The sequence below is a fragment of the Pyrgilauda ruficollis genome, unplaced genomic scaffold (genome assembly GCF_017590135.1).
Source record: "Pyrgilauda ruficollis isolate IOZ18807 unplaced genomic scaffold, ASM1759013v1 scaffold5, whole genome shotgun sequence".
Classification (NCBI taxonomy): domain Eukaryota; kingdom Metazoa; phylum Chordata; class Aves; order Passeriformes; family Passeridae; genus Pyrgilauda; species Pyrgilauda ruficollis.
The window spans coordinates 14,539,186-14,566,136 of record NW_024526599.1 but is presented as its reverse complement, the minus strand read 5'-3'; the positions used below and the strand labels follow the sequence as shown (position 1 = coordinate 14,566,136).

Sequence of the window (26,951 nt, the reverse complement as noted above, 5' to 3'; positions counted from 1 at the left end):
AGGAATTAGAGTTTGAGTGTCTTTGCTGACTTTGGTTTTGTCCTAACAGTTCGGACACAGTACCAAAAAGGCAGAGGTCCCAAACATATCCAAGTTCATACTTTAAATTCTGTTCAGTTCGGCTCTTGATAATGTGTCACACCATATCTTTCTCTCTGTATCATTCATTACTTGTCAGTCCCCTTTTTAATCTATTCCTTCTTTGTATTTTACCTTTTTCTACCTGCCTAGAACACATTTGAGGCATTCAAAAACCAAGCACATTTCCCCTATAATCACTACGTGATAATGCATGACAAAAATACTTATATCAAATTTGGTAAAACTGTGAAACATCTAAAGATGTACAGATGCAAAACAATGATCATGGTCCTTAGGAAAACCAAATTTCTCCATCACATCCCTTGACTTGCTACTTAATCCTAATTTTTCTTTTTAATTAAAAGTAGGTTTCATTTCTTTAGAAAGCAAATGAGGAAAAATATCTTTCTCCAGTTTTTATTTTCTGTCTGCAGATTACTGCATACAAATACATCCTCAATAATAGAACATTTATTATATGATCTTATTGTATAAGCAGCACTGGTATCAAAGATTTCCTGCAAGGACCATACTGTTTTCTGCTACTCTGATATGGGAAAAGTACTTACTTCCTTTTTATTTCATATTTAGACACTATGTAGGGGATACATTTCTCCTATTGAAACTCTTTATGCACTTAGAATAAGGCCACTTGTAAGGAAATGTTTTGAGAGTAAGAACATGGAAATAAATGTACAGTGGGATAACAAATTTGTTGAAAACAAAAGGATAAAGATTTTTTTTAAATAGCAAAACAAATACTTTAGATGCTCTAGAAAGCTCTGACAAGGAGTGTAAAACACTGTCTCCAGAAGTCAGAATGTTAGGTGGGCAGAATGCAATTGCACAAAAGAGAATGACTAACAGATGTGATACATCCATTCTTTCACACAAACTTCTCAATACATTTAGTACAAGGGAGTTTTGAAAGCTGTATGTGCAGAATTCTGTTCACTAGGATGAAAGAAACTGCAGTGAAGACTGACAAGTACTGAGCTTTCCCTATGCTAACATTTTCTTTCTGATTTGCTGTATTTGTTATTTAGCATAATTTTTGCTTTTGTGCAAATTATCTGTGAAATTTAAACCATCCTAATCCACTGTATCACATTTTCCTCCTGTTGTTAATTCCTGTGTTTTTCTTTTCACTCATCACAATCATCTTCCTTGTCACCTTTTAATCTCTTTTTCTTGACCTTTCTGCTCTATTCACTTTTCCATCTTAACCTCCTTTTCTTGTCATTATCTGACTTAGAGTGGAGCTGTAAGATTCATATGAAAGACAGTTGCTTCTCTAATATATCCAGTAAACTACATAATAACAAAGAGGATTGAAATACATTAAATCTTATCAAGTGTGCATATAGTTTTCAAGTGCTCATTATTCTCAACAAATATTAATCACAGTTCTCACATTCCTTATGGACTTTTGAAAGCATTTGGGGACATAAGTCATGGTCTTGGAGATTTCTGCAAAGGTTAGTGCCAGATACTGTGAATTCTCTGAGCTCTACTTATTGTGTTACTCTTGATAGAAGAGCTTTATGCAAGACTCAAACCCCAAGTTAATTACTGAGAAAAAAAATTAAAAGTTTCCACATATATCCGCATACTTGTGGGAAATACAGTATTTCAAACTTGACATGTGTTTTTGTTACTACAGAATCACAAGGAAACATTAATTGAAAAGATAGCCTAGGAAAGTTTTTATTTTCAGAGGTAGGGAAGAATTTATGTGTATGAAACACAGTCATCTTCTTGTCACTGGTCTACCAAATGATGGTTCAAACACACAGACTCTCCTGTGCAGTATGGGAAACTCATAATTTTATTCCCTGCTAGGCTTGAGGTGGCTGGGATCTACAGTCCTAATCCTCAGACTAGAATATAAGAAGCACTTCTTAAACCAGTATAAGGATAAAGGGCTGTTCAGCAAGCCCATCTGAAGTTACCAGAGAGTAAGATTAAAGCCAGCTGAAAATAATTTCACAATTGTACAATTCAAAGCTGGGAAGCAAACATGTTCCACTAAATGAATTAATAATTTAAACATTATGGCTCCAAATTTGGGGGTTTTATATTAAAATCTGATTTTACGACTATGTTTATACAATATGCAAACTAAATTAAGAGAATCCAGCACAGCTGTTCCAATCATGGGCTGCAAGAGGTGAAAAAAAAAGGATTTGTGGATTTAGAAAAGAAATACAACTCCAAAAGCAGCAAAGAACACAACATCTTGATCACAAGCAGAATGACAGTACAGACAGTTTAGGCCTCTATCTTAATCTTTGGATCCTGAGACCAAAACATCAACATTCAAGCATCCATTTATTACAAAATAAGAATTACAAAAAGCCTAAATTTGATAGATGTGGAGAAAATATGACCCAAGGGTAAGCAATGTAGAGATGATGGATATCCAGTCTGCAAGGAGCCTACAAAGACAGATCTGGCAGGTATGAACTGCCACATTAGGGCCAGAACGGTGCTAATGACATGACATACAGCTTGAAATGGGAAAGCAAGGTGAGGAAGAGGGAGGCAGCATGAAGCATGCACACAAAGTGGAGCTCAGGTTTACTGCTATTCCTGCATACAGGGGAGTGATAAAACTCTACTATTATTTATGCCTTTCCATGAGGAAAAGCATATCTGCCACCACAAGTGACCAGATGGACCAGACCCAGAGGGATATGTCTCTCAGCATGGCAGAAAACTCAATTAGTTCTACAGGCTAGGAACTGGTACAAAGTAAAAAGTACAAACCCAATGTGCCTATTTGAAGCCACCCATACATTTCAGTTTGTGGAATTTCATACAGCAGTATTCCACATGTATGAGAATTGACTCTTCAATGCATGGACAGAAAGAAATGCTCAGACCACTGCTGTAGCTAAATGGAAGCAATAACACAGAATACTGATCCACAAGCTTCTGCAGAAATGAATACCTCTTATTCCCTCTATCACTCACACTTCCCGTCACAATCCCCCAAAAGGCTTTCCACTCTGTGAACCCCCTTAATAATTGTAGTATAGCAATGTTTCTATTTAGATGTTCTAGCAAAATGTCCATTATACTGAAGACATGAAAGGATTTACCACTCAGCAATATTTATGGCACAAAAAAAAAAAAAAAAAAAAAAAAGCTTGGAGCAAATGTGCTCCCTTGGCTCTGCCATTTCCTCTTTTGGCTTTAATAAGCTCAGTAACACCGAGTACTGGCTCTCAAGCCTGTAAGTTGACACTTTACAAACTAATTTCAAAAAGCATCAAGGAACTTTCTGAGAAATTACCCCCATTTTACATCTCTGCTTCACTTTATGCATTTATTTGCCAGTGATGGAATAAGCAATCACTCACAGCTTGGCCTCCAGCCCTGACTCTCAGCCCTAAGCACTAAATCAACAGACAGGAGAGACAGGACTCTTCAGCTTCTTTCATTCCTCTCCTCATCCCATCTCTAACTGCACACTGCTCTAGCTTTATCCTCTCTGTAGATGTTAACATACTGAAGTCATCTTTTATAGCCATGCATGGGATCCATTCATCTCCCCAGTCCACCGTTTAGTTTTTATTATGAACAGAAGCAGCACATACATCTCCGTACATGAGCTATGGAAAGATATAAAAGCGCTTACAGACCCTCTACATTATCTTCCTTTCCATGAGGCTGAAAATCCTTGTGAAGGCCTCTTGGTCACCTTATAAATACTTAATCATTATGATCAAGAACTTAATTCTCCTATTTTGCAACTGGACTAGTTGAAGACAAGGTTTCTGCTCTATGGACTTGTAGTGTCTGTAGAACTGCCTGAACAAACAGTGTGCTGCCAATAACCAAGGCTGATTTCTCCCTGGAGAATCACAATTACCCTTCGTCTCTAGATCTGTAGCTCATCTACAGGCCATGACCCACAAGGGGCCAATTTCACCTCGATGAATACCTTAGAGCATGTGTGCATATCACTGAGCGTGAACTAAATATACTCCTAATCAAATAAAAGTGAAATGTTTTTCTTCATACCACTTTGCAGCTAATAGAATAACTTTAAAAGTCAACATATCCTTATCACCTGGAACCTGAAAACCAATTAACTTCTTATTGTTGCTGTAAGAAGTTACTAGTATAACAATGAGAGATTATAATACTACTTAGCACTTACAGTGCTTTTCATCTTCAAAGCATTTTGCAAACATAAACTAATTAATCTTCCTAAAATGCCTGTGAGGTAGGTAGGTGTTATTATTCCTGTATTACACAAGGTAAAAAAGAAAAAAAACACCTCTGGCAGAAGGTTATGTGCTTAGCTCAAGGCCACAAAATTATCCAGAACATGCTGGCGCCGTATGCTGCTTACAGAAGTTACCCACTGAAATCAGACAGACACTGCAGGTGGCCATGTTTCAGCAGAACAAAAAAGGATCTGTCACGATGACAATCAGGACACATCCTGCACTGCAGCCAGGAAGCATAAAACACTGATTCTAATATCTGCCTTGGATTTTGAGAGACAGCGCTTGCCGTGTCACTGAATGGTAATTAATTTGCTCACTGGGAGACCACAAAGTCACTAATATATTATTTCATACCTTCATATAAATACCTTGCAAAGTAAGCTGATGCAGTTCTACTGAGGCACACTTGCCTACCCAATAGGCAAAATGAGCTCATCAATAAAGACCAGGTAGTGGAAAGCCAAAATGTTCTTAGGTATCGATCCTTCCACTGCTTCGGACAGGTAAAAGTACTCAACCTTTAGGTTTAAAAACATGACCATTTAAATCCCTTCATCCTACAGTTGACATTTACAGTGACTAAAAACATTAAACATTGTGCTATCCAAATAATTCATTTTGAGCAGCTAGAATTTAAAGCAATAGACTTTGGAGTCATATTACATTAGATAGTAGTTGCAATTAAGATACCAGTTTCTAAGGTCTTAAAAATGTATCCTTGACAGTATTTAATATCTTATGTAATAAAATAAAAATTTCAAAGCATATATATCACTCTTTCAGGTACCTCTTTTGCTGAATGGTGATATTTTTCTAGCACCTAAATCTAATTTTCATGGGAGTAGCAGTTGAACAGTAGCTGCGATACATCCACACACTGTAACGTACTGCACATGGCTCTACTTTTTAGCACTCAGGAATGAGCTGGGTCATTCCTGGGTGCTAAAAAGCATGCTGTGCTTCCAGCATGCTGTGAAGGAAAGGAATTCTTTTTCTTTACTTACTTGATACAGTTGCCCTCTCTTCTAGCAGCTTCAAGAAGGTATTTAGGGCATTTAATCTAATTTATGCACTTAAGTTTTCCAGAATAGTAAAGGTATAAAACTGTGCATAGGAATGGTTTCTCCAGCAAAACTGAAAGGGATAAAATGCAATTAAATTGATCTTGAGACTTGGCTGACAATGAACTGTTCTGATTGATAAACACAATGAAGTCATTCTCACTGCCATCTAAGAAAACTAAACAACTTTACCCGCAGTCTAAATCATATTTGACTCAAACTTCCAAAAAGTAAAAATTTGACTCAAACTACCTCCTCGGGTCTTCTAATAGAAAAAGGTGTCCAACAACTCAGTTTTCCAATTCACACAGTTTGCAAACAGTGCTGTGACTATTTTGTAAGAAGAGATAAACATGCACAAACCTGCACTGAATTCTGCACACGTGCTTGTGGGTCAGCTTCTGTTCCTGTGCAAAATCTCACTGACATGATACATGGATCCCTCTGTAGGACCACTACCCTGTTCTGCAATTACAAAAGTCTTTGAAATGGAACAATGACTACTGGAGAGGTATTTAATAGCCCCCTCTTCCCTTTAACATGTATCCAATGGTAAATAAAACACAGGTTTTCCATGCCTGCATTTTTCTTACTAAAATACAAAGTTTTTCAGTTATTGTGAGTCCAGGTTTGATTAATTATCTTTTTTCAATTATATTAATACTATAAAAGTATTACTTCAATTTTTTTTTTCCAAATGCAATTTAAAAATACTGCTAACTTTCTGTATTTCTACCATCCTTCCCACCCACACTGTAGTCATGCCACACTTTCAGATATTTTTGCATAGCAGTCTCCTATGTACTATCATTTATATCACTTCATACAGGAAGCACTACAAAATTTCTAAACACAGGAACTTTTCTCTGTACAAAAGAGAAATTCATCTTCATACTAACAGCTTTAATCTTGAATTGAGCAAGAGACTTGGGCATAATGCACTACACAATCATAGAATCAGTCACAGAATGGTTTGGCTTGGAAGGGACCTTAAAAATCATCTAGTTTCAATCCCTCACCAATGGCCCCGGTCTAACTACAAGCATTTCAGTTGCTGAATTCAATTAGAGAAGTACATTTAAATCAAGTAGAGAAGCACATTTAAATCAGGCTGCTCTATATAGATGGATACGTCAAAGTATATGAAAACAGGTGTCATCTTCTTCCCTAACACATAAACAGACTATCATATCACCACACCTTTAAAGTAAACAGTCTTTCATGGAGCTTCAGCCATTGTCAAGCATGAGATTAGGTATCTTCTCAAAGTAATACAAAATTGAGTGTCTTTCTTGAAACTAACTTTAGGAAAGAAAAGGCTTATGACCTTCACTTACAATGCTCTCCTGTGAGGTTTATAAACAAAGAGAAAATAAATAACTAATTTAAAAGTTCTAAAAATAGTAGGCTAAATAATCCTCATCTAAAATGTTTAAAACAAAACCAGTTTTGCAACAGGTGAAGGGGCTGAAGAAAAAGAGGAAATGGCACTAGGTCTTATCTCTCATGGATGTTAACTGAAAGCCTGTTGCCTAGATGTAGTTCCAATTGCCAACAGCTGACTTGCTCTTCTAGTTCTATTAGGTGGGTTTCAAAAGTAACAAGATAGTCCCCAGTTATATAATAATTTCATGTCCAAATACTTTACAATATGTTTTAAATGCTGGTTTGAGAATCATAATGACAATCATATCTATTTTTGGGCTCATATTTCTATTAATGTAATTAATCTAAAGCAACAGAAATTCAACTCATGAGGAAAAAAATATCATTAGACTGGAACAGACAATTGGAGAATCTCCTCTCCACAAGAAAAGATCTCATGGAATAAAGCTACCATGAATAAAGCACACCTATCTCCAACAGCAGTATCCCTTTCTGAATTCCTGCCACTGGATTTTGGGAAAGAGGAAGCACAAAAAACATGTACTGAAACAACTCAGGAAGAAGAGACAGCAAATGTCTGATTCACTAGCAGAAAGCTTTCTAGGGATTTACCCTAAAGTATCAGGGATAAAAAAACATACTGACATTTTAAATGTGAGCCAGCAGGGCCCTGGCAGCCAGGCGGGCCAACCCTGCCCTTCATCAGGCACAGCATCACCAGCCAGGCCAGGGAGGGGACTGTCCTGCTCTGCTCTGCACTGGGGCAGCCTCACCTCCACTGCTGGGGGCAGGTTTGGGTGCCACAGCATGAGAGAGATGTTAAATTGTTGGAGAGCATCCAGAGGAGGGCAATGAGGATGTTGGAGGGCTTTGGGGAGAAGCCATATGAGGAGCAGCTGAGGTCACTTGGTCTGTTCATCCTGGAGACGAGAAGACTGAGGAGAGACCTCAGTGCACTCTAGAGTTTCCTTGTGAGAGGAAGAGGAGGGGCAGGCACTGATCTCTTTCTTCTCTGTGGCGATCAGTGACAGGAGACCAAGGAATGGCCTGAAGCTGCATCACAAGTAGTTTAAGCTGGGTATTAGGAAAAGGTTCTTCACCCAGAGGGTGTTTGGGCACTGGAACGGGCTCCCCAGGGAAGTGGTCACAGCACCAAACCTGACAGAGATCCAGAAGTGTTTGGACAAGACTCTCAAGAACACAGTGTTATTCCTGGTGTGTCCTCCACATGGCCAGGAGTTGAACTCAGTGATCCTGATTGGATCTCTTCCAACTCAGAAGAGTCCATGATTTTATGATTTGAATTCCTCCACATTTGAGAGACTTGAGAACCTCACATAACTGCTCCAGTAACTTTCCAGCTGACACCAGAAATTTCATATTTTTGTTTTACACAGTCAGGGCAGAAAGTGAAATATTGGTCATGATTAATTTTTAACATTCATTCCCAATTAAAGGTATTTATTAAAGGTTGCCATTTTTATTTACAGAATAATTTCCTGTTGAATTAGGAGGCTGTCAATTACACTGTCAACAAAGCCACAAATCTCATACTGTTTCTAGGCAGAGAGGAAAAAAATAACAGGGAAGCATCTTTTATATATTATTTAAAAACCTTTGAAATGACCTTGAGGACCTTTTCCACAAAATACTTCCAATGCCAGAAGCTGTAAATTCTCAGTCAAAGATGAATCAAAGGATTGTACCATTTTACCTGAAACAAGCCCTTTATTTACCTGACCTATCAAACCTGCAGGTAGTCCCCAAAGGGGCCAAACTGGTCTGCACTACAGGAAGCCAATAAGCCATACAAAAAGAATTGAAAGGACAATGAGGGAAATTAAATGGGCACAGAAGACAGTGCTGAGACCACTGAAAGGTGAAGAGGGTATTATCCATCCTAGACTGCCATTTTAGGCCTATAGACATGCAATTTATTGCATATTGGCTAAGATGTATTAGCTAAATACTGTGTGCTTTTCTAAAGAAAGTGAAAAGGAGCAAAAATGAAGCTGCAGTGCACCATCATATGTGACATGCCAGACCACAACTTCTTCCAGTTTGTTATCGCTATTTAAAAAATAATAATATTCTAGTCAGGCGACAGTTTATGAATTGATTAAATAAATGGTGCCTGTTCTGACATAATTTTATGCTAAGTACTAAGACAGTGCCCACAGTACTGTACACACAGTACAGTGCCCACAGGTCTTAGAAAACTTCCTCTTGATTTTACCTCATTAAAGTAATGATGTCAAGGTGACTAATGACTTAAAAAGTAGAAAACAGTGATAACCTGAAGTTTCAACACATCACAGAAACCAAAAATAAACAGCAGAACGTAGAGTAGCAGCAAGCCTCAGTTACATGTGCATAAGAGAAATATTTTTATTTCCCTTGCAAACACTAGTAGGCAAAGAAGTCAACACCATCTGCCCAGCTCTAATTTTAATGTAAAGTTATTCTAAATGAAACTGAGAAAAAACATCAATGGAAAAAATGATTTAGATATTCTAAAATTAAAACCAAGGACTGTCTCACCAGGAGTGAGATTTCTAAATCTACTTTTGTTTCCGCATAAAATAGGAGATAGCTTTAAACAGAAACCTGAGTCATAGGTTCACACAGCTCTTGGCCTAGCTTTATCCTTTTAGATAGCTGGGCTGAAGTACTCTACACATTTAATAACTTTTTTTTTTCTCTTTCCATTAAGTAGCTTAGTTGTGGAAATGTAGAAGTATCAATTCCAGACACTGTAGTTTTGAATCCAAAAGTTCAGCGTAAGTGCTGAACCCTAATTGGAGCTGAGTTTGATCACTCAGAACCCTTAGATCTAAAGGGACCTCTTGGGATATCTTGTCCAAACCCTGTGCTCAAGCACAGTCAGCTACAGTAAGAGAACCATATTCATTCAAGTTTTGAGCATCTTGATGGATATTTAGACTTCTCATGTCACTCCAGTCCTGAACTGAAAAACTCAACAGTGAGCTTTAGCAACCTACTACCATCTGGTTACATATCAGGGATAACCACTAAAAAAATAATCCAACACACCCAAATGAACAAATTGTGAACTAATTTACCTTACTCACTGAACAGTGCTCTTTTACAGCCCTTGTAAGTTAAAATATAAAAGCACTGAGCTAATGAATTATTTTTATGCTCATCCAGACACACTATGTTTCCACAAATCTATTCATAGGGCTTGGTCTTCTTGGAACACTTGTGTTTATCTCTTTTTTATTAATTTCTAAACTATTTACATTTTTAGATATAGTGGAATGGCAAACTTTTGGGCAACCTATTAATGAGCCAAATAACTGGGGGTCTATTTTTAAATGGTAAGGCCTGAATGCTTCACACTCGACTCTGCAATATTGTCACTGACCCACTGCCCAACACAGGCCATTTCCCTCCTGTGCATCATATATTGTTTATTCCAAAGATGGTACACAATGCTTCCCCATCTCTGTAAAACATTTACGGAGCTACGAGGGAAGTGTACTACGTGTGTGGAGTCTTACCAAACTGATCAAACTGGTAAAATAACATACTCTTCCTGCAGCAAGAATGCCTTGGAACTAATGAATTATACACTCTGAGTTCAAACATCTTGCCTACCTTGTCTGGTATACTCATCTGCTTCTCTGTGGACCAAATCTTTTACCCGGTTTCCATACAGCAACCTAGAGGAATCATGATCAAAAGCTTTCAAGGTTTCACTGGAGCTGTAAGACTTCTGAGTAGGCACTCTGCACTCCTCATTTTCCGCAGAAGAATTTGTATAGCGGCGCTCCTTGTCCCGTCTGCTCTTTGTCAGCGAGCAGTAAGGCCTACGTTCCTTCACATCCATACTTCATTCCTTCTCTGGGCACATCAGTCCAGCTTTTTGGGAAGTCTTCTCTACATTCAGCTTACATTCACCTATAATAAAATTAGAAAGACAACCACTGATGTGTTACAATGATCTCTAATGGCTGTAATTGATCCCTAACTGTCTGGAACAGAAAGAAAGAAAGAAAGACCTGCTCAGCAATGGGTCAGAAGCACTTCTGTAACATTTGCCAGAATTCCATGCACGAGCTACCCTGATCTAAAACATTCGCAAAAACATTCTTGGGAAAAACATCACCACAACATTACTCATTTTTATACAACAGATTAAAAGATCAAAAGCCAACAGTGATTGGAGCAGAGAACAGACTGGAAAAACAGTAGTTTTTCAGCTTTAAGAATATGTTGCCTAAGATCTATCTGCAGTTAAGCTGGTTTTTTTCTTTTTCTGAGAAGCCTGCATGCTTAAATGGCAAATCTGGCTTTCTTCTGCTTGTTGGAAATGTGTGGTTTTAATGTTTGGGGTTTTATACTTTTTTGTAGAATTTTAGACTTCTATAATTCTTACTGTAATTGCTATTCTAAGAAAATTATTCTCATCAGATAATATGTACACATAATTTCACAGCAAGCTACAAAAACAACACAGGTGATGTACAGAAAGGTTTATCCAAGCCAGTATATTCTATGCAAGCTGTGCTAGAAGACAAGAAAATATTTGATTTGCAAATGACAGTCAGAAATACTTTTTTTTCCCCCCTCAAGTTTTTAAATAATATTACAGTAAGAATCATATTTCTATTACTATTTACTTTGCTTTAATATTTAATTCACGTGTTTTCAAAACAAGACTTCTCAGTTTTCAAAACCAGACATCTCAGTTTAATTTCTTGGGTCCTGCACCCTCAACCAAAATATCTTTTTATCTTATCTTTCAGCAAGAAAGCCTGGAAATTCTGTTTTTGTTTTATAAATAGAAATGCTAAAATAAAGTTAAGAATATAATTTTTATCTTTAAGCAGCTGAGAAGGTATATGCATATCACACAGCAACACATATCACAAAGCAGCAGCAAACTCCATTTGCACTCTTTTCTGCAAAAATAAGGTTGCTTTACAACTCTTCACTTATTTAAACACTTAATATCAAACTAATTAGTTGTCACTCCCTAAAATATTTTCCGAGAGTATTTAGTTTGCTACAGAGCCATAATTCAAGTTTGTGAACAAGAGCCAGTCCTTTATAATTTTGTTTTGCAATTTTCCAAAAAGGTTTTTGCACTTCTTGGCCTATGTGAAGCTCAGTTTAGACTCGAGAATAAAGCTCCAAACACTTCCATTTAAGGAAACAAACTACTTTTATATTTTCAAATTTTAAGTGGTTAACTGAAATTTTTACATGATCAAAAAAAGAAGTTTTACAAGACAACAGTTTATTAAATTGTTTGCATGCCCAGGTAGCACATCTTTCTAGCTTATATGAAACACTCAGATTTTAAAACATTTGATTTTCTAATAAATGCAAGTACTTTCCAGGAAAAATCACTTTACGAGACATGTTATAAACTCTGTGTTTTATTAATATTAAACTGAATTGTGATGCTGAAAAATCATTATTAACAAATACACACAGGAATTCTTTTGCAGTGCAAAGCCTACCTCCCCTTTCATCTAAGCATGTCAAGACTTTAAAGGGCCACTAATTCCTAGTGTTTCTAAACTGCACCATGGGAAAACTGACACACACTATTCATCATCATGACTATTCACCATCAAAGAAGAAATAATTTTTATTTTTATCCAAGCTTCCAAAATCCTTTATAATGTTAAAAAAACAAAACCCCAAAACAACAACAAAAAAGCACAACAAAAGCCAAACCAACCAAACTCTTATTTGCAGAACACACTGTTACCATACCAAGCTGAAATCCTCAAAGATTTAATCTATGCTGTAGCACGAAGAAGTACTGATCTGCCTCTCACCAAAGTCAATGAATTTAATAAAATTTCAAAAAGCAGTTCTCTGGGTTACCTATTGTCTCTTCAGCCAACGAATGAAAAGGTTAAAAAAATACAAGCTGTTTAACAGCACCACTTTACAGAGACACTTCAGCAGTGATTATCCTGCCAGAATAATGAGGACTACTGGATTATTTGTGAGCATTTTTGAAAAAAAAAAACCCACCAAAATAACAACACAAACAATACAACAAACCTTTTAGGTTTTAAGAACATGATCTTTTTGAATCTGGCATTATACAAATCACCTGTTTACTTTCAGTAGCCTTTAACTTTAAAAATTAATAACATGTCTCAGCAAGTCTTAGGAAACAACATCCTCAGGCTTGTGTCTGAATTATTTCATCAGTGAATTAATACACATACCTAATAGAAGACAGAATAAAAGCTATCTTAAAGAACTGTCTACAAATAAATGTTCTTTACTGTGATCAGACAACAAGCAGAAAGGGAGAACACAAACATATTTGCAGAACACAGAAACAAATATCAGAATTAATGTTTAAGTAGGGTAAGTCAGCAGTGACAAGTCAAACAAAAGGAGACTTGCAGATGGCTTTACTACATCTTTACTTGAATCATTGATACATTATGAATCACCCCTTCTTCTTCCCTAGAAACACTTCTCACACCCAAATGAGAGAAGTATTTTCAATTTTTGAGAAAATTATTTCAATAAAAACCCAAACTGTCACTGCATCTACTCAGCCCCTTTCTTTGAAAGGCCACTACTAAAATACTAACAAGACTTCCCATTCACATCTTCACAGATTTAAATGAACCACTGCTGCACAGATTTGATCATATTTCCTTTTTTTCTTCTCTTCTCTTTCCTACACCATTAAAGCTGCATCTCAGGGTCTTGGCGGGGATAGACAAATGCAGAGCAACTAATTTAAAAAATCAGATTAAAATCTTAAACCAAGGAGAATTAAACTTAGTTTCAGATGTATTATAAAACACTTGCTTTCATCTGCAAAGAATTTTTGCCCATATGTCAATATTTATGGTCTATCAGGTTGCTTCACCCCAACTAAATGAAGTAATTTACACAGAGCAATATTTACAAAGGTATTGAACTACTAACACACTCACAAAAGGATGGCAGTCCAGCTCTGCTATATACTGCTGTGTTATACTGCAATGCTAACGTGAAACAGCCTGCATGGACTGCAGAAAATAAAAAAAATATTTCACTGGTGCGTGCCACTACTTCAAGTTCCTGTGCAATACTTTTGAAAGTATAAAAACTGAGGATGCTCATCTGTGCCACTGAGCATTGGGGTCTCCCATGACCTCTTCAGTGATCTCTGCAGAGTCAGGGGCTCCTGGCTGAATTCCACAGGAGGGTGTTCACTGAGCATCAGGCTGACATGTCAGCTCCCATACAGTCACACTCAGCCCATTCCTCTACACGGCTCAGCTGATTGCACACTCAGAATCTACTTTCCCAGTCTCACTCCAAATTTTTAAAACAGCTTGAAACCATAAAGAGGAGATGCCCATTTAAAAAATAATATTTAAATATTTCTTTCAACTTAATTTTGGAAGGAGAGAAGAAGCAGAGAAGCAATTCCTGTTGTGATCAGGTCATTGGGATCAAAGAGCGCATTCCCTTATGAGTCAAGCTACATTTTAGACCTCTGCCATCATTAACACCTTTAGCACAATATTTAATTACCAAGTCTGATAAATTATGTGCAATTAATAATTAAAACAAATAAACAATCAAAATTCCTTCTTTTACTCTAAGTGTTGTAGAGACACCAAGTGCAAACACTAAAACTGAGCACAAGGCATGTTCACACATGAGTGTCTAAGCTACCACAGAAGCTTCAATGACTGATGTCTCAGATACAGACAAAACTGACTACTAGTGTAGTTTACACTGCATTTAAAATTTACCAGGACAGCCTTTCATCAGTTTCTCTTAGTCATCTATGGCAACATGAAATAAAATTGAGGTAGTGAAAAACAAAAAAAAAAAGAAAACAACCAAAAACCAAATCACAGTTACTTAGCTTTTTTCAGTAAAAAACACTTGATAGTTAAGTTCTACACTGTGGCACAGAAAAGTACCACAGACATACTTAAATTGGTAAGACTTAAAAAGGCATTAAGGTCATGCTACAGACTTATCCAAAACACCCAGGTACAACTTTAGCATGCCTGCAGGCATTTAAAATGTTATAGAAAATGACTGCATTTCATTCAACACCTTGAACTCTGAGTTCCTCAAAGAGCTGTTGCAGTTCAGCAGCAGGATGGCAATCGTGCCCAAGGTACACAGTGCTCCCTCCCCACCTCTCACTTGGAGAAACTTCTCCCAGCATTAAACATGATTCAATGAACATCAATGTACCTGAATAAGAAGACTAAATATACCTCAGTATTTTATGTCCTTTGATATCTAAGAATCTACAGAAGCATGAAAGAGTAAACAGGTAAGAAATAAAATATGTTTGTTATTGAAATGACAAGATAATTGTATAGAAAAGATTATGTCACTGCTTAGGTTGATTTATGGATCTCCTACAGTCCCTTTCAACATCTATATCCATTTTAGACATTTCTAAACATACAAAGCAAAACTGGAATTAGTTCTAATTCTAAATAATGAGAGTCATTAATATATACAGAGCTGGAATAGAAAATTTTCAAAAAAAGGAAAGATAAAATTTGTACATTTTTCTGTCACAGGAGAACAGTAAGAGAGTTTGAAATACAAGGAAGCACAAACTCTCCTCCTCAGTCTCAAGGAGAAGCAGCAGCAAGGAAAGCAGCATGCTGTTGGAGCTGAGCCCTTCTCCCCTCCCCGAGGCCAGGAAAACTGAGACATGGAAGGAACTGTCATATTACATATCACAAACTTCCCTCCCAACATCTCCATCTAAAAACTTAGACATTTCAAAGAATCATAGTATTCCCAGCTCCAGAGACCTACATTATTTTTGAATTATTGTTATTTTTGTTATTCATTACCATTATTACAAATGAAGAGTCATTGATCCTTCCACAGTGCCTCCTAGGTGAAAGCAGTCTGAACCCTTGCTTAGACGAGGACCAAATCTGCTTTCACGATTCTACATAAACACAAGCAGTACAAGAACCCTAAGATTTCTGGGAGAAGAAGCAGGCTTGAGCTTCTTTCTGGAATAAGAGCAGAGGATTTTTACAGGCTGCAAGCTAAGACAGTGCCTATTCTCAGCATTGACAACAGTTGCTGAAAATAGCATCTAAGTAGTGCTGTTCAACAGATGCATGTCTGCAAGTGCCATTATTTTCATTAAATAATAATTTCCTTTGTACCTGTAATTGTTGACCAGGTTAAATGAATGTAAATACTGCATTAGTTACAAATTGCACTAGGTATAGTATTTCACAGCCTTTTAACAGCAGAAGAACAAAGCAAAATTCAACTGATACATGCTAACAGGTAGATTAAAATGCTTAGGTACAATACGCAAAAATTAAGAAAATCTTCTGTCCACAAAAAAAAAGTCACAATTCGCACAACTAATCACCCATAAAACCTATTACAAACAAATACTAAGAAAAACTCAAAAAGCATAAAAGAGTGATGAAATTTCCACTTCAATGGCTGATAAAGTGAGATATGTCAGAAATCAACTGAGCTGGAAAAATGACACTTTGAAGAGGTGCTTAGGATGATCTGTAGCCATGGTGTGCCATTAGTCAAACTGATGACTCTTAATACATGGACATTTCAGGTCATCATATCTAGAAACTCACTTAATATAAAAAGTCTGTCTTCCAGCGTAGAAACTAGAGAGAATATATCCCAAGTCAGCCTTCCTAAGGGGGAGTGAGAAACAGATGGCCTGTCAGACAGTTCACAAACTACAATTTAAAAGAAGCCTCTTGAAGTCACTAAGTAACTCTACATTTTAGAATCAAATTAAAAACAAACAAAAAATCCCAGCAAAAAACCCTAACAAAAACATGCATGCAAAAAAAAAAAAAAAAAAAAAAAAAAGAGTAGTAAGTAAAACAAGTAAAAATTATTTTGTATTTTTCTGCATCAGCCAGAGGAACAGAACACTCATATCTACCATCACAACAGGATGTAATGTTAATATAAAAGTTACTTTACATAATCTATCTAAAAATCTTAACTACATTAGAGACAGAATAAACAACAAATAAATGTACTCTGTGTGCATTACAGAAATTTCTTGCAATAAGAGTCAGGAAAATCAGCAAGATAAAGACCTCTGCAGCATCCTGGTTAGTCACAGACATTGATGCTTGTATAAAAATACTGGTGCCATTACTTAAAATTTAAATCCTTGGGATTTGAGGGAAAGAGGGAAAGTACACCTCATACTTTCCCTAATATGAGCAGAAAGACAAAATGGAATGATGGGAGCCAAGGGAGCAGATTTCAGGATTGCATTTTCCTGGGAGGGTATGAGGACACAGAACAGTGTTTGAGATGGAGCTACAGCTATTTCTGCATGCCAGGAGCCCCTGCACAGCAAGGCTACAAACCTTAAGACAAAACTGAAAATAACCCCGAGCTGGCCCCACAGGTGCAGCCTGGGGCTGTGCTGGTTAATAAATCACCAGCAGACCCTGCAGAAAACCCACAGCGTGCAAGGAGGGAGGGCTGAGCCACTGCACCGACTGGAACAGACTCTGCAGAGGAACTCGGTCCAGGGTCACACTGACAGCTTCTGCTCCTCCTTTGGAGGAACTGTCATGAACCCTGATCTTGAGGAGAAGCATCTACCTCTAATGTGGGGAATTTGTATAAAAAGTGTTTTATCTCAAGGGCTGAAAGAGCTACGTGAGAAAGAGAACACGAAGACCAAAAGACACTAATAATACAGTGTGCTCCTTCAGTAAAAAGGAGGGTGAGAACATGTGATGAAAAGACAGAGGGGAAGGAAGTTAAGTGAGCAGAAATGCCGGAGTATAAAGAAAAAATTAATAACAAAACAAGCTCAAGCCACAAAGAGGAGAGAGAAGTACCCAGTAGCACTCATGGCACCACTGGGGAAGACAAATGACACAGAAAACCTGGCAAGAGAAAAGAGTTTAAGAGAAAAACAAGTGGAGGAAGAGAACAAAGAAAACTTCAGAAGGGAAGAACTTTGTGACTCATTTACTTCAGCACAGAGTATTAAACTTGTAGAGTCAGCACTGGGTAATTTATTACTCAGCAGCAACTAAAAAGGCCCAAGTACTTCCCTCTACTCCTTTAAACTTGAAATTCATCCTTTTTGCCATCATCTCCTTCCCTTCTCATCCTTTACACACTCCTTTTCCGTCACTGTGTTCTTACTCAAGCTATCTTAATGGTATCCTAATATATACGAGCATAATTCCTTCTTGAATCATGTCTCCCAAATCTACTTTTGCACCTGCTTAGAGCTCTTCTACAGAGTCCTCTTTTGTTGTGGAACAAATATACAGAAATCTAGCGATTTTGTAAAACTAAAACAAGTGGGATGGAGAACGCGACACAAGAACAACATATAACAAACCACGAACATCAGCAAAGGTGCTACAGTCCCTGTGTCCCCAAGCAGGGAGCACAGCACAGTCATTTCTGTATTTCTTTTTGGAGAACAAAGCTATCAGTAAGTCAGCTTCACCATCTGAAGAGACTGTCGATCATTCAAGTCCCCCTTCAACAACTCAGAGTTAATTTCAAACAATTTGACAGTAGTGAGGTTTCAAAAACAATACATCTCTCAAGTCACTGTAAGGGAAATGAAGTGTATTACATGTGACATGCAAGAGCTGGGCATACAGTCACAAGGCTGAGCTGAAAATATTACTGTGAAGGTGTCTGGAAATGAAAGGAGAACCTGAGGAAACTGTAACAAGGATGTCATTGCAGACACATGGGAGAGGGAAGTGAAAAATAGCTAAGCGTAGGTGCTGAAGCTATTGCTTTGGTTGCATGACACAGGATACACAGGCAGCATCAGCCTTGGTTTCCAAGCACAGCTCCTCATAGTGAAGACTGAAATTCCATATAAACAGGAGTCATTCACAAGATTTTCCTTTCCCTTATGATCTGACAGGTAACCAGATTTTTCAGTTCCAGTGTCATTATAATGAGGATACTGTTGCAGCCTGGTAATCTGGAGAATTATTTAGACTCATATCTATAAAGAAGGACTAGTAAGATTTTTAAGGCATACTGACAATTGTTTTAGTGCTCAAGAACTCTGTTTTGTTCAAAGTTATCCCCTTGCTCCCCTGGATGACCTTCTCAAATAGCAACAAATCAAAACCACAGAGATACAAACAAGAAAATTCCCAAACATAATGAAAAATCCCCATAGAAATGAGTACTCTGTATTCATACTGTCACAACATTCACTTACTACCCCGAATAAAGTAGTATAAAATATTATTTACAAATTCCACCATAAGACGTAGTAAAGTACTGCTTAACTTGATTATGTTCATATTAGCAATCCCTACTACTGTATTTAAGCATCCCATCTATTCAGATGGTATCAGCTGTTATGTGTTCCTCTATACTCCCCAGGTTCCTGCTTCCCTCTCTGCACAAGCTGTGTCCTCTTGTCACAACCTCTAATTGTCTCTTCTTCAGCACAATCCAACATCAGCAGACAGTAAAGGCTGGAGGTTGTTTGCCCTGCTGGATCACTTCCTTTCTGTAATCCCTGTTCTAACTCCTTCAAAGCATCCCTTTCATTGCATCAGATTTTTAGCCTTACCTTAAAGGGCATACAAAAACTTTTTGTCCTGTAATTACCCCATTCCCCTCTTACCTCCCAGGTTTTGTCTCCAGTTTCAACAGAACTAAGACTCTGATTAGGGCAAACAAAAGAATAATGCAGTTTTAAAATAAGTTCTTTGGCTAACTATGCGAGACACAAAATTTCCCACAGTAATTAGCAATTGTGTTCAGAGGAGCACACTGCTCTCTGGAAGTGCCCACACAGCCTCCTCTGGCATGACCCTACCTGACTACCAACCAAGACCCTCTCTCATAACTACTTAAAGAACAATCAACCCTCAATAATTCAAAGCCTCTTTCAGGAAGCTAGGGAAGTAGGATGAAAAACTACCTCCTGCTGCCCTCCTCCTTCCCTGGTGTGTGTTACCAGGTAAGGCACCTGGCTGTGCTTCCACATGCCACTAAATTTCAATCATGTTGACCCTGCTGCTGACCTGCTGCTGGAGAGCCCAGTGACAGCACCTGCACTCACATGTCAGAGAACCAATCTCAACTTTAAAATATGCTTTACTGCCAAATTATTCCAGTTCTGCAAAACAAGCACAAGCTTCTACAGGAAGTATTGAGCACCTTCATATTATGCTTCTTTAAAATCTTCAAATTACCACTTCATATAATACTCAGAATATCTCAGTACACACAGTGATTAAACATCCTTCTAATTAAAGTAACAATCTACTTCAGCAAAAGATCTGAAGGTGACCTTTAAAGGATGGGCTAGTTCTATCATTATCAACATAAATGAAAATTTGGTCTCCAAACACATGCACAATTAACTGTAACTGAATAATAAAAATATTTCCCAATTGTCAACTAAGTCCTTTTAGATCCAATAGGAGTTTGTAGAGCAGTTCCACAGGTCAGTCACACCAGAAGTAAACAATATGTAATTGTATTTCTTATCAAGTAAGTTTAGCAAGCAGAGGTGCAAGACAAAGGCAGGAATACTGGAGGCTTCCACTCATTTACAGGACACAGAAGACACATGCAGAAGAAGGAAGAGAGTGTTTCCTATGGTGACAGTCAAGATGCCTTGTCCATATGGACTACATGGATGGATGAGCAGGTAGTTTAATTCCTATTATTTTTCAAATATTTATAATTCCTTTTTAATATGAAACACAAAGTGGATCATCCATCTTTTGCATGGCCTTATACTTAATATGAAACTACTTGTGATTTTCTTATTCTGTATTTAAGGGCAAAAACATCAGTTCCAGTATAGGCACTTCCAAGCATTAACTTTTTGCTGAATTGTCTAGATACTGGAGATAGTTTTGTAGAAACAGAAAGAGGGCATGAGATGCATGACAAGATAGGATCTAGAAACTTCCTTGATCTACACAATGCAGCAGAGGGGCTCATGTCTCTCCTAAAGTGAAGAACTCTAGAATAGTAGAAAATCCAAGGTGAAGTTCTTTAACTATGTTAGCTATGTTCAGAAGAATTTAGAAAACTTTTAGTAAAAAACTGATCCTGAGGGGTGATCCAGAACTGAAGAAATGAAGGAAAGAAGGAAACCTTAGAAAAGAAGGAAACCTCTTACACCTGTACCTGAACTTGGTGGCATCAAAATCTTGTCTCTGTATTTGCACAGGTCAAGAACATACTTTAAAAAAAAATCAGTAATGAGAGATCTGGTCTGTACTGAAAAATTCTGGCAGCACAGTTGAATTTACTAGAAGTCATAGCTTAAGCTAGCAAAATCTATTGTGCAGATGCAGCAATGCTGACAGAAGAGTGCACTTTTAAAACCACTGATGTAGATAAGCTCTGAGACTGGAGCCGTTCTGATTAATATCATAGGCTCTTAACGCACCCAGGTGAAAGGATGAGCACACCCAGCAGGGTGAATGAAGGGGTTCAGACTGCTCGGCTATCATTTCTGGACATACTCATCTTCTGGGGAGGGCTCATTCAGCTGGGAACAATGAATGTGCTGCTCCACACCTTCGATTCATACCCACACTGCCTGGTAGTGCTGCACAGAGCTGCCGGGTAGGATTAGTAATATAATTTTTGTGTTGAAGTTAATTGAGGCTTCCAAGAAGCAGGCTTCAGAAAGAAAAAGATTTAACAGAGGTTCTTTGCTGGTGCTGGGAGAGTTTATCTTTCATATGGGGGAACAGGAGAGATAAAGGAAATCTTAATATTCCTGTTTGTCAGTTGGGGCCTCCAAATAACTGAATAGAAGTATGTGTAATCAAAGAATTCTTACATACAATCAGCAAGCAGTGCAAACAAAACCCAGAAAAAAGACCACAGCTGTAACTGAGAAAGACAGACTTGCACCGAGAGTCTGAAATATACTGATGGAGACTAGAGCAAAGAAGGTAAAAGAGAGATTGGAAAGAGCTATTTTATAGTTCTGTGGAATGATTAAACAGATACCCATCAGATCTTATCCCATTTGCAGCTCTTACTTAATGCTTAAAAACCTTAATTGAACATTACAAAGCCGTGAAATGTGTATGTGCACATACATGTACATACAAAAATAGATGTTTCATACATATGAATAAAAACCATCAATGAAAGACATGCTGTGGGGAAAGTAATATTAGAAGTGTTCTTCTCCTAAATCTAAAGTAAAAAGCCCACTCTGTAGCTAACCTAAGTCAAGAGAGCTTGGGAAGTGTACGTACCTAATCTAACTCCCCTGTGCTTTCAGCAACTGTACATTCCAAACCACCAAGATGCTGATAAATTGTATTTTCCTGAATTTATGGTAAAAGTGACCAAATCAAGACCACCAGGGAGCATTGGAGGGACAAGGCAGGAATGTTCTTACACGTATTAAGTTTTTCAGTAGTTACTCTTCCAGTCTCCCCTGAAGAATAACAGGAGATCCTCCCCATTAAAAAAAATAATGTGCAGAAGTTTTCAAATATAGGTTACAAAGCCATTAGTAAAATGTGCAAAATACCATCGAGGAGAAAAATTCTATGCTGGTTTTGGACTTTGAAGCCAGAAAAACATAAAATTAATTGTCTCCAAATTCCTTTTATCTATTTAGTCAACTAAAATAAAATTTATTATGGGAACAAAAGCAGCATCACTAAAAATAGTGAAATGTTGATAATTATGTTTTGCTTTGTATTTCCTTACCTGTTATTCCCTTAGGGCTATGCTCCTCCGTACCTAAGGGAGAAATTAGAAGCTTTTGGCAAAGGTGCCAGATTTATCAGGGGCTGCTGCCTGAGAAATACTGTCTATCAGCAAGTCAAAAACATTGCACCTGTCCTGCAAAATTGTTAAATTAGAGATTGCGCCACAGTGACTCAGTAACAGCTACAATATAAGAACTAATGAGGTAGCACCTTACCTCACCAGGGTATCAGTCCTGAGCGCTTGCACAGACCAGCTCAGTCCGTGCCATGCTCGAGAGAGGACACAATGCAGTTTCCTTAGAAAGCAGTCTGTCAGTCTCAATCTCTGAATTCAATTGAATTTCTGAATGCCTTATCCATGAATCATGAAGCAGTTTGGCTTCATGAGACATAGTTCAGAGGCACAAAGTAACATTTGCCAGAATCCTGGTGATAAAATTCTAGAATCTGGGTCTTCATGCAACCAGAGGGGAAAAAAAGGCTTGGGAGTCTTTTGAGAGAGTCTATGTTCTCCCTATGGACTGAAGACGAGACAAACTGAATTTGGCAGATACTTAGAAGAAATTCAGTTTAAAATTTATTTAAAATAAAACAAATAAAGTAAGCAGGAAAAGTTGTTCTTTTTAAAAAGCACAACGAGGAGCAACAGCAACTATAATAGCCATCCCCTCCCTTCTCTCCCCCTTGCAGATGCTCTCAGTCAAACACTCATCCAAGATGACCAACCCTGGATCCTGGTGCTCTGCAGCCTTATGGGCCTGAGCAGCCCTGGGATAATCCCACCCCTCTCCTGCTGTTGCTGGGCCTTGGTGAAGCGCACAGGATGGTTCTGAGGCTGGGGGAGCAACAAAGAAGGGTCTGATAGAGTTTGGAAAAAACAAGCAGTACAGCATTAGCTTATTGCTTGTATCCTCTTTGCTTTAGCATTAAAAAAAAAAAAGACCTCCTTAGCCAGATTTCATTAAGTTTCTGACCTGCAGCTATGACTTCAGTCAGTCTGTTTTGAGTGCATTTGGTAGTGTTGACCGACACAGTTCTCTCAGACAGAAAATACAAGACAGATGCTCATGATTTCAGAAAGCTTTAATCTAATTTTATTTCTATATATGAAGTAGCATAATAAATAGGATTCTTGTCAATGCTGGTGAAAGGCCAGAGGCTTTGCACTGGCTGGACAGCACGGGGTCTCAAGAGCTGTCTGGACTTGTCTTCACCTATCTGGTTTTAAGAGTTGCCAGGTGGTTGAGCAATTATTGCCTGGCCTGACCCCCAAAACACAGAGGGAACATCTGACACCCTGTAGAAGTCACCGGGTAACAGGAAGAACTCTTTGTGTCACCTGAGGCTGGGGAAGGCTTTGAAGCAAACCTTAAAACCCAGGCTGGGGACTTATGGAAATAAAGCAGTCTACAATAAAGCATATAAAACCAGCCCTAAGTGGACCAACATCAAGTAAGATGCCAGACCCACTGTGAACACCGTGCTCTCTGCAGTGGAAGGCACAGAATGCTGGTGACTTCATGGAAACACCTCCCCACCTGCCAGTTTATTTCCACCCTCACAACCCAGAGGAACAATTAACACCAAAAATGGCAGGCACTTGGAAGTTCTGTTTAACATCCTTAAGTGTATTATTACAGATACTTATATGTTTTTATACATTCTATGGAGTGTAACAATGTTGAAATATTAACTGGACCACTAGGAAAGTCTCAGTTCATTATCTATGGCACATGCATTTTAAGTGAAGAAGATTCAGAATGTATCTACAAAGTGCCCTTTCCTATCCACAAGGAACACTTTTTAAAAGCAAAGAGAGAACTGTAAAAGCTTTGCAAGATTTTTAAAAACTTGGTTTCCTGAGAGGTTTGGACATTAACTTTCCAGTCCCTTTGCACTGCTTTCCCCCTACTTTTTCCATATGCAAAACCTTTGTCTTTAGCAGCTCGCAGTAGAGAGTGACAGTGATAATGGATGCAGCCACACAAGCTCTGATTTGGGAAATAGCATCTGACTGATGAGTGGTGTGTTATAGGACACTAAAGACATACTAAACCATGGCATAATTATTACACACTGCATCCAAGTTCCTACTTTCCAGATTTATAATAATAAGCATCAATAGATGACAGAATTTTAAAAGAAGAAACTTTAGAGAATATGGTACTAAATTTGACCTGCTGAAACAAAAGAATTTTAAAGACTGTATCATTAGAAGCTAACAATTTTGAGGAAACTATAAACAGTCTGTATTTTAGGTAGGCAAAACTATTCACGACATCAAGAAAAGCCTTACCTTCCACTGCATGTCAGTTATAACCAAGACAATCTTACTATCTTTGTTTCAAGTTCATTTTGCTACTATGGATATTAAATTATTTGTTTAGATAAAGAGGTAATTTATATATCTAGTAATCACATTATGGGTTAAAAGGTCTGCTTTATTACTAACACTAATCAACTCATTGTGATTACTCACTGAAATAGCAAACCTTTTTCACAGACGTTCTTTGTTCCATTACTGTGTAAAACCTGTGATTAATATTAACCTTTATCTTAACACTGATCCTTACAAAATTCAGAAGAAAATATTCTCCTTCTCGATTCTTTGGAAGAAAATACTGTTTCTCCCACAGATCTTAAATACCCAAATTCTCAGAGACTGTTTTGTGAAATGAATCCTTTGATGAGCTTCAGAATAAGGCATTTTAACAAAATACTCAACCCTGTCTCCATCGTCTGCTGCTGCCACTATTGCTAATGATTATAAGCTTCCAGTACTGTGAATAATTCAGAAACTCATCTGTTCCATTCAGTGTAAAGACAATGTTGAGAGAAAAAGGTCACTTTTTTCCCTCTTCCAGCCACTGACTTATGTACCCCAGCCCTGGTCTGATCGCATGATACACCGAGTGTTTGACATGCATCCCCTGACAGCTTCTTAGCAGCAGTTAGTCTGTTTAGCTTAGACTCCAGAAATAATAGGAGCACAAAGGACTGACAAGTTTCAGCAGTCACACACAGAGCACCAGCGCTCACGTTTGCAGGAGCTATTTCCGATACTTAATGTACAGTGGGCCTAATGCTTAATTACAAAATAGATGCCAGCATATGTATTGTAACCAGGCAATCTGATACTGATGCACAGAAGCAGTGGTACTTGATAAACATTTCTTAAACAAAAGTATGAGCAGTATAATCACCTGTTTCCCAAAGACTAACACTTAAAACACACTGCTCCAAGCCTTTTTTGAAAAGACTTTAAATTCAGTTCTACTTCCTCTTTAATCTTGTGATTAGCAAGGACACGGAAGGCTGTCAATTTATAACCATACAATATGCAGTTTTATTTGAAAATGATATCTGTCAGAGCAAGACAGACTCATGCAACATAGTATTTAAAGGATTAATTACTGTTTACTTGAAACTTCTCCTCCCTTCACTTAAATAACCTTTTTATTTTGCCAAGCAAGCTTATTCTAAATATGTACACAAAGGATACTATAGTGAATATTTCATCTTTCAAAAAAAGATGACTTAAAAATCTAACATTGTATTGAATGCACAATCCACATGCACTGATCCACAAGTTTGTATTTAACCATGAGAAAAGCCAGAGTATCCTTTGACCCTAAGCATTTTTACCCATCTCTTTAATTCTTTTCTTTCTCTGGCTGAAATCAACTGAATTGTCAAGGAAGATGACCACCTAAATGCAATGGAAAGATTTATGACACTCTCCTTCTTAAATAAAAAGTGAAACCCATAAAAACCCCAAACACTCTCTGCAGGGAACAAACTAACCCACTCCCCAAAGCCTTAGTGTTCAAATAAGGTCTAGCAGGTCATGGTTTGTTACGTGACATCTTTTCCCCCATTTCCTTCTTCCTTACCAAATAACTTTAGATACATCACAGTGTCAAATTTGGCCTCCCGGTTTTGCTGAAGGACTTTTCAATGTCTTCATTATTGAGATCAATGAACTCCTCTCTCAGGCTTCAGCAGAAAGAAGAGCAGCACTCTATCCTGAGGACGGTAATCTTTGTCCCAAGTGCCCTTCTCTCAGAACCACGTCCCCCTAACACAGCTAAAAATTATCAATTTCGCAAAAATTAAAAAAAACCCCAAAAAAACCAAAAAAACTAACAAACAAACCTCTATGTGTTTGCACTTCTCATAAATTTTGTTTTAATACTTCCTTGAGAGAAAATACCAGAAATAGATATTTGTCATTCTGACAGCAGGACAAAGCCCCTGTTTCTAATTTAAAATCTCCCTATATATCTTGAGTCTATACAGACTATCACCAGCATGCCAAAGAGTCAAAAGTGGTTATAAACTTCCCACCTTTCAAATGCTGCATGTCTGCTATCTCCCACTGCAAACATCCTGTGCAAAACTGAGTAATCAAAACAGTCATAAAGCAGTTCTTGATCATTTTATATGGTCATCTCAGCATCTCTCAAAAAAAAATT

General features: G+C 37.7%; 1 protein-coding gene across 1 annotated transcript in view; it reads right to left on the bottom strand.

Moving 5' to 3' along the window:
• The window catches only part of TENM3 (teneurin transmembrane protein 3), a 407,391-nt gene that overhangs the window by 301,247 nt on the left and 79,193 nt on the right, over window positions 1–26,951 (bottom strand). The window contains exon 4 of the mRNA XM_041479936.1: window positions 10,391–10,693. Within this exon, the coding sequence (XP_041335870.1) occupies window positions 10,391–10,622 (232 nt within the window). The 5' untranslated portion in view covers window positions 10,623–10,693. The remainder of the gene's footprint in view (window positions 1–10,390; window positions 10,694–26,951) is intronic.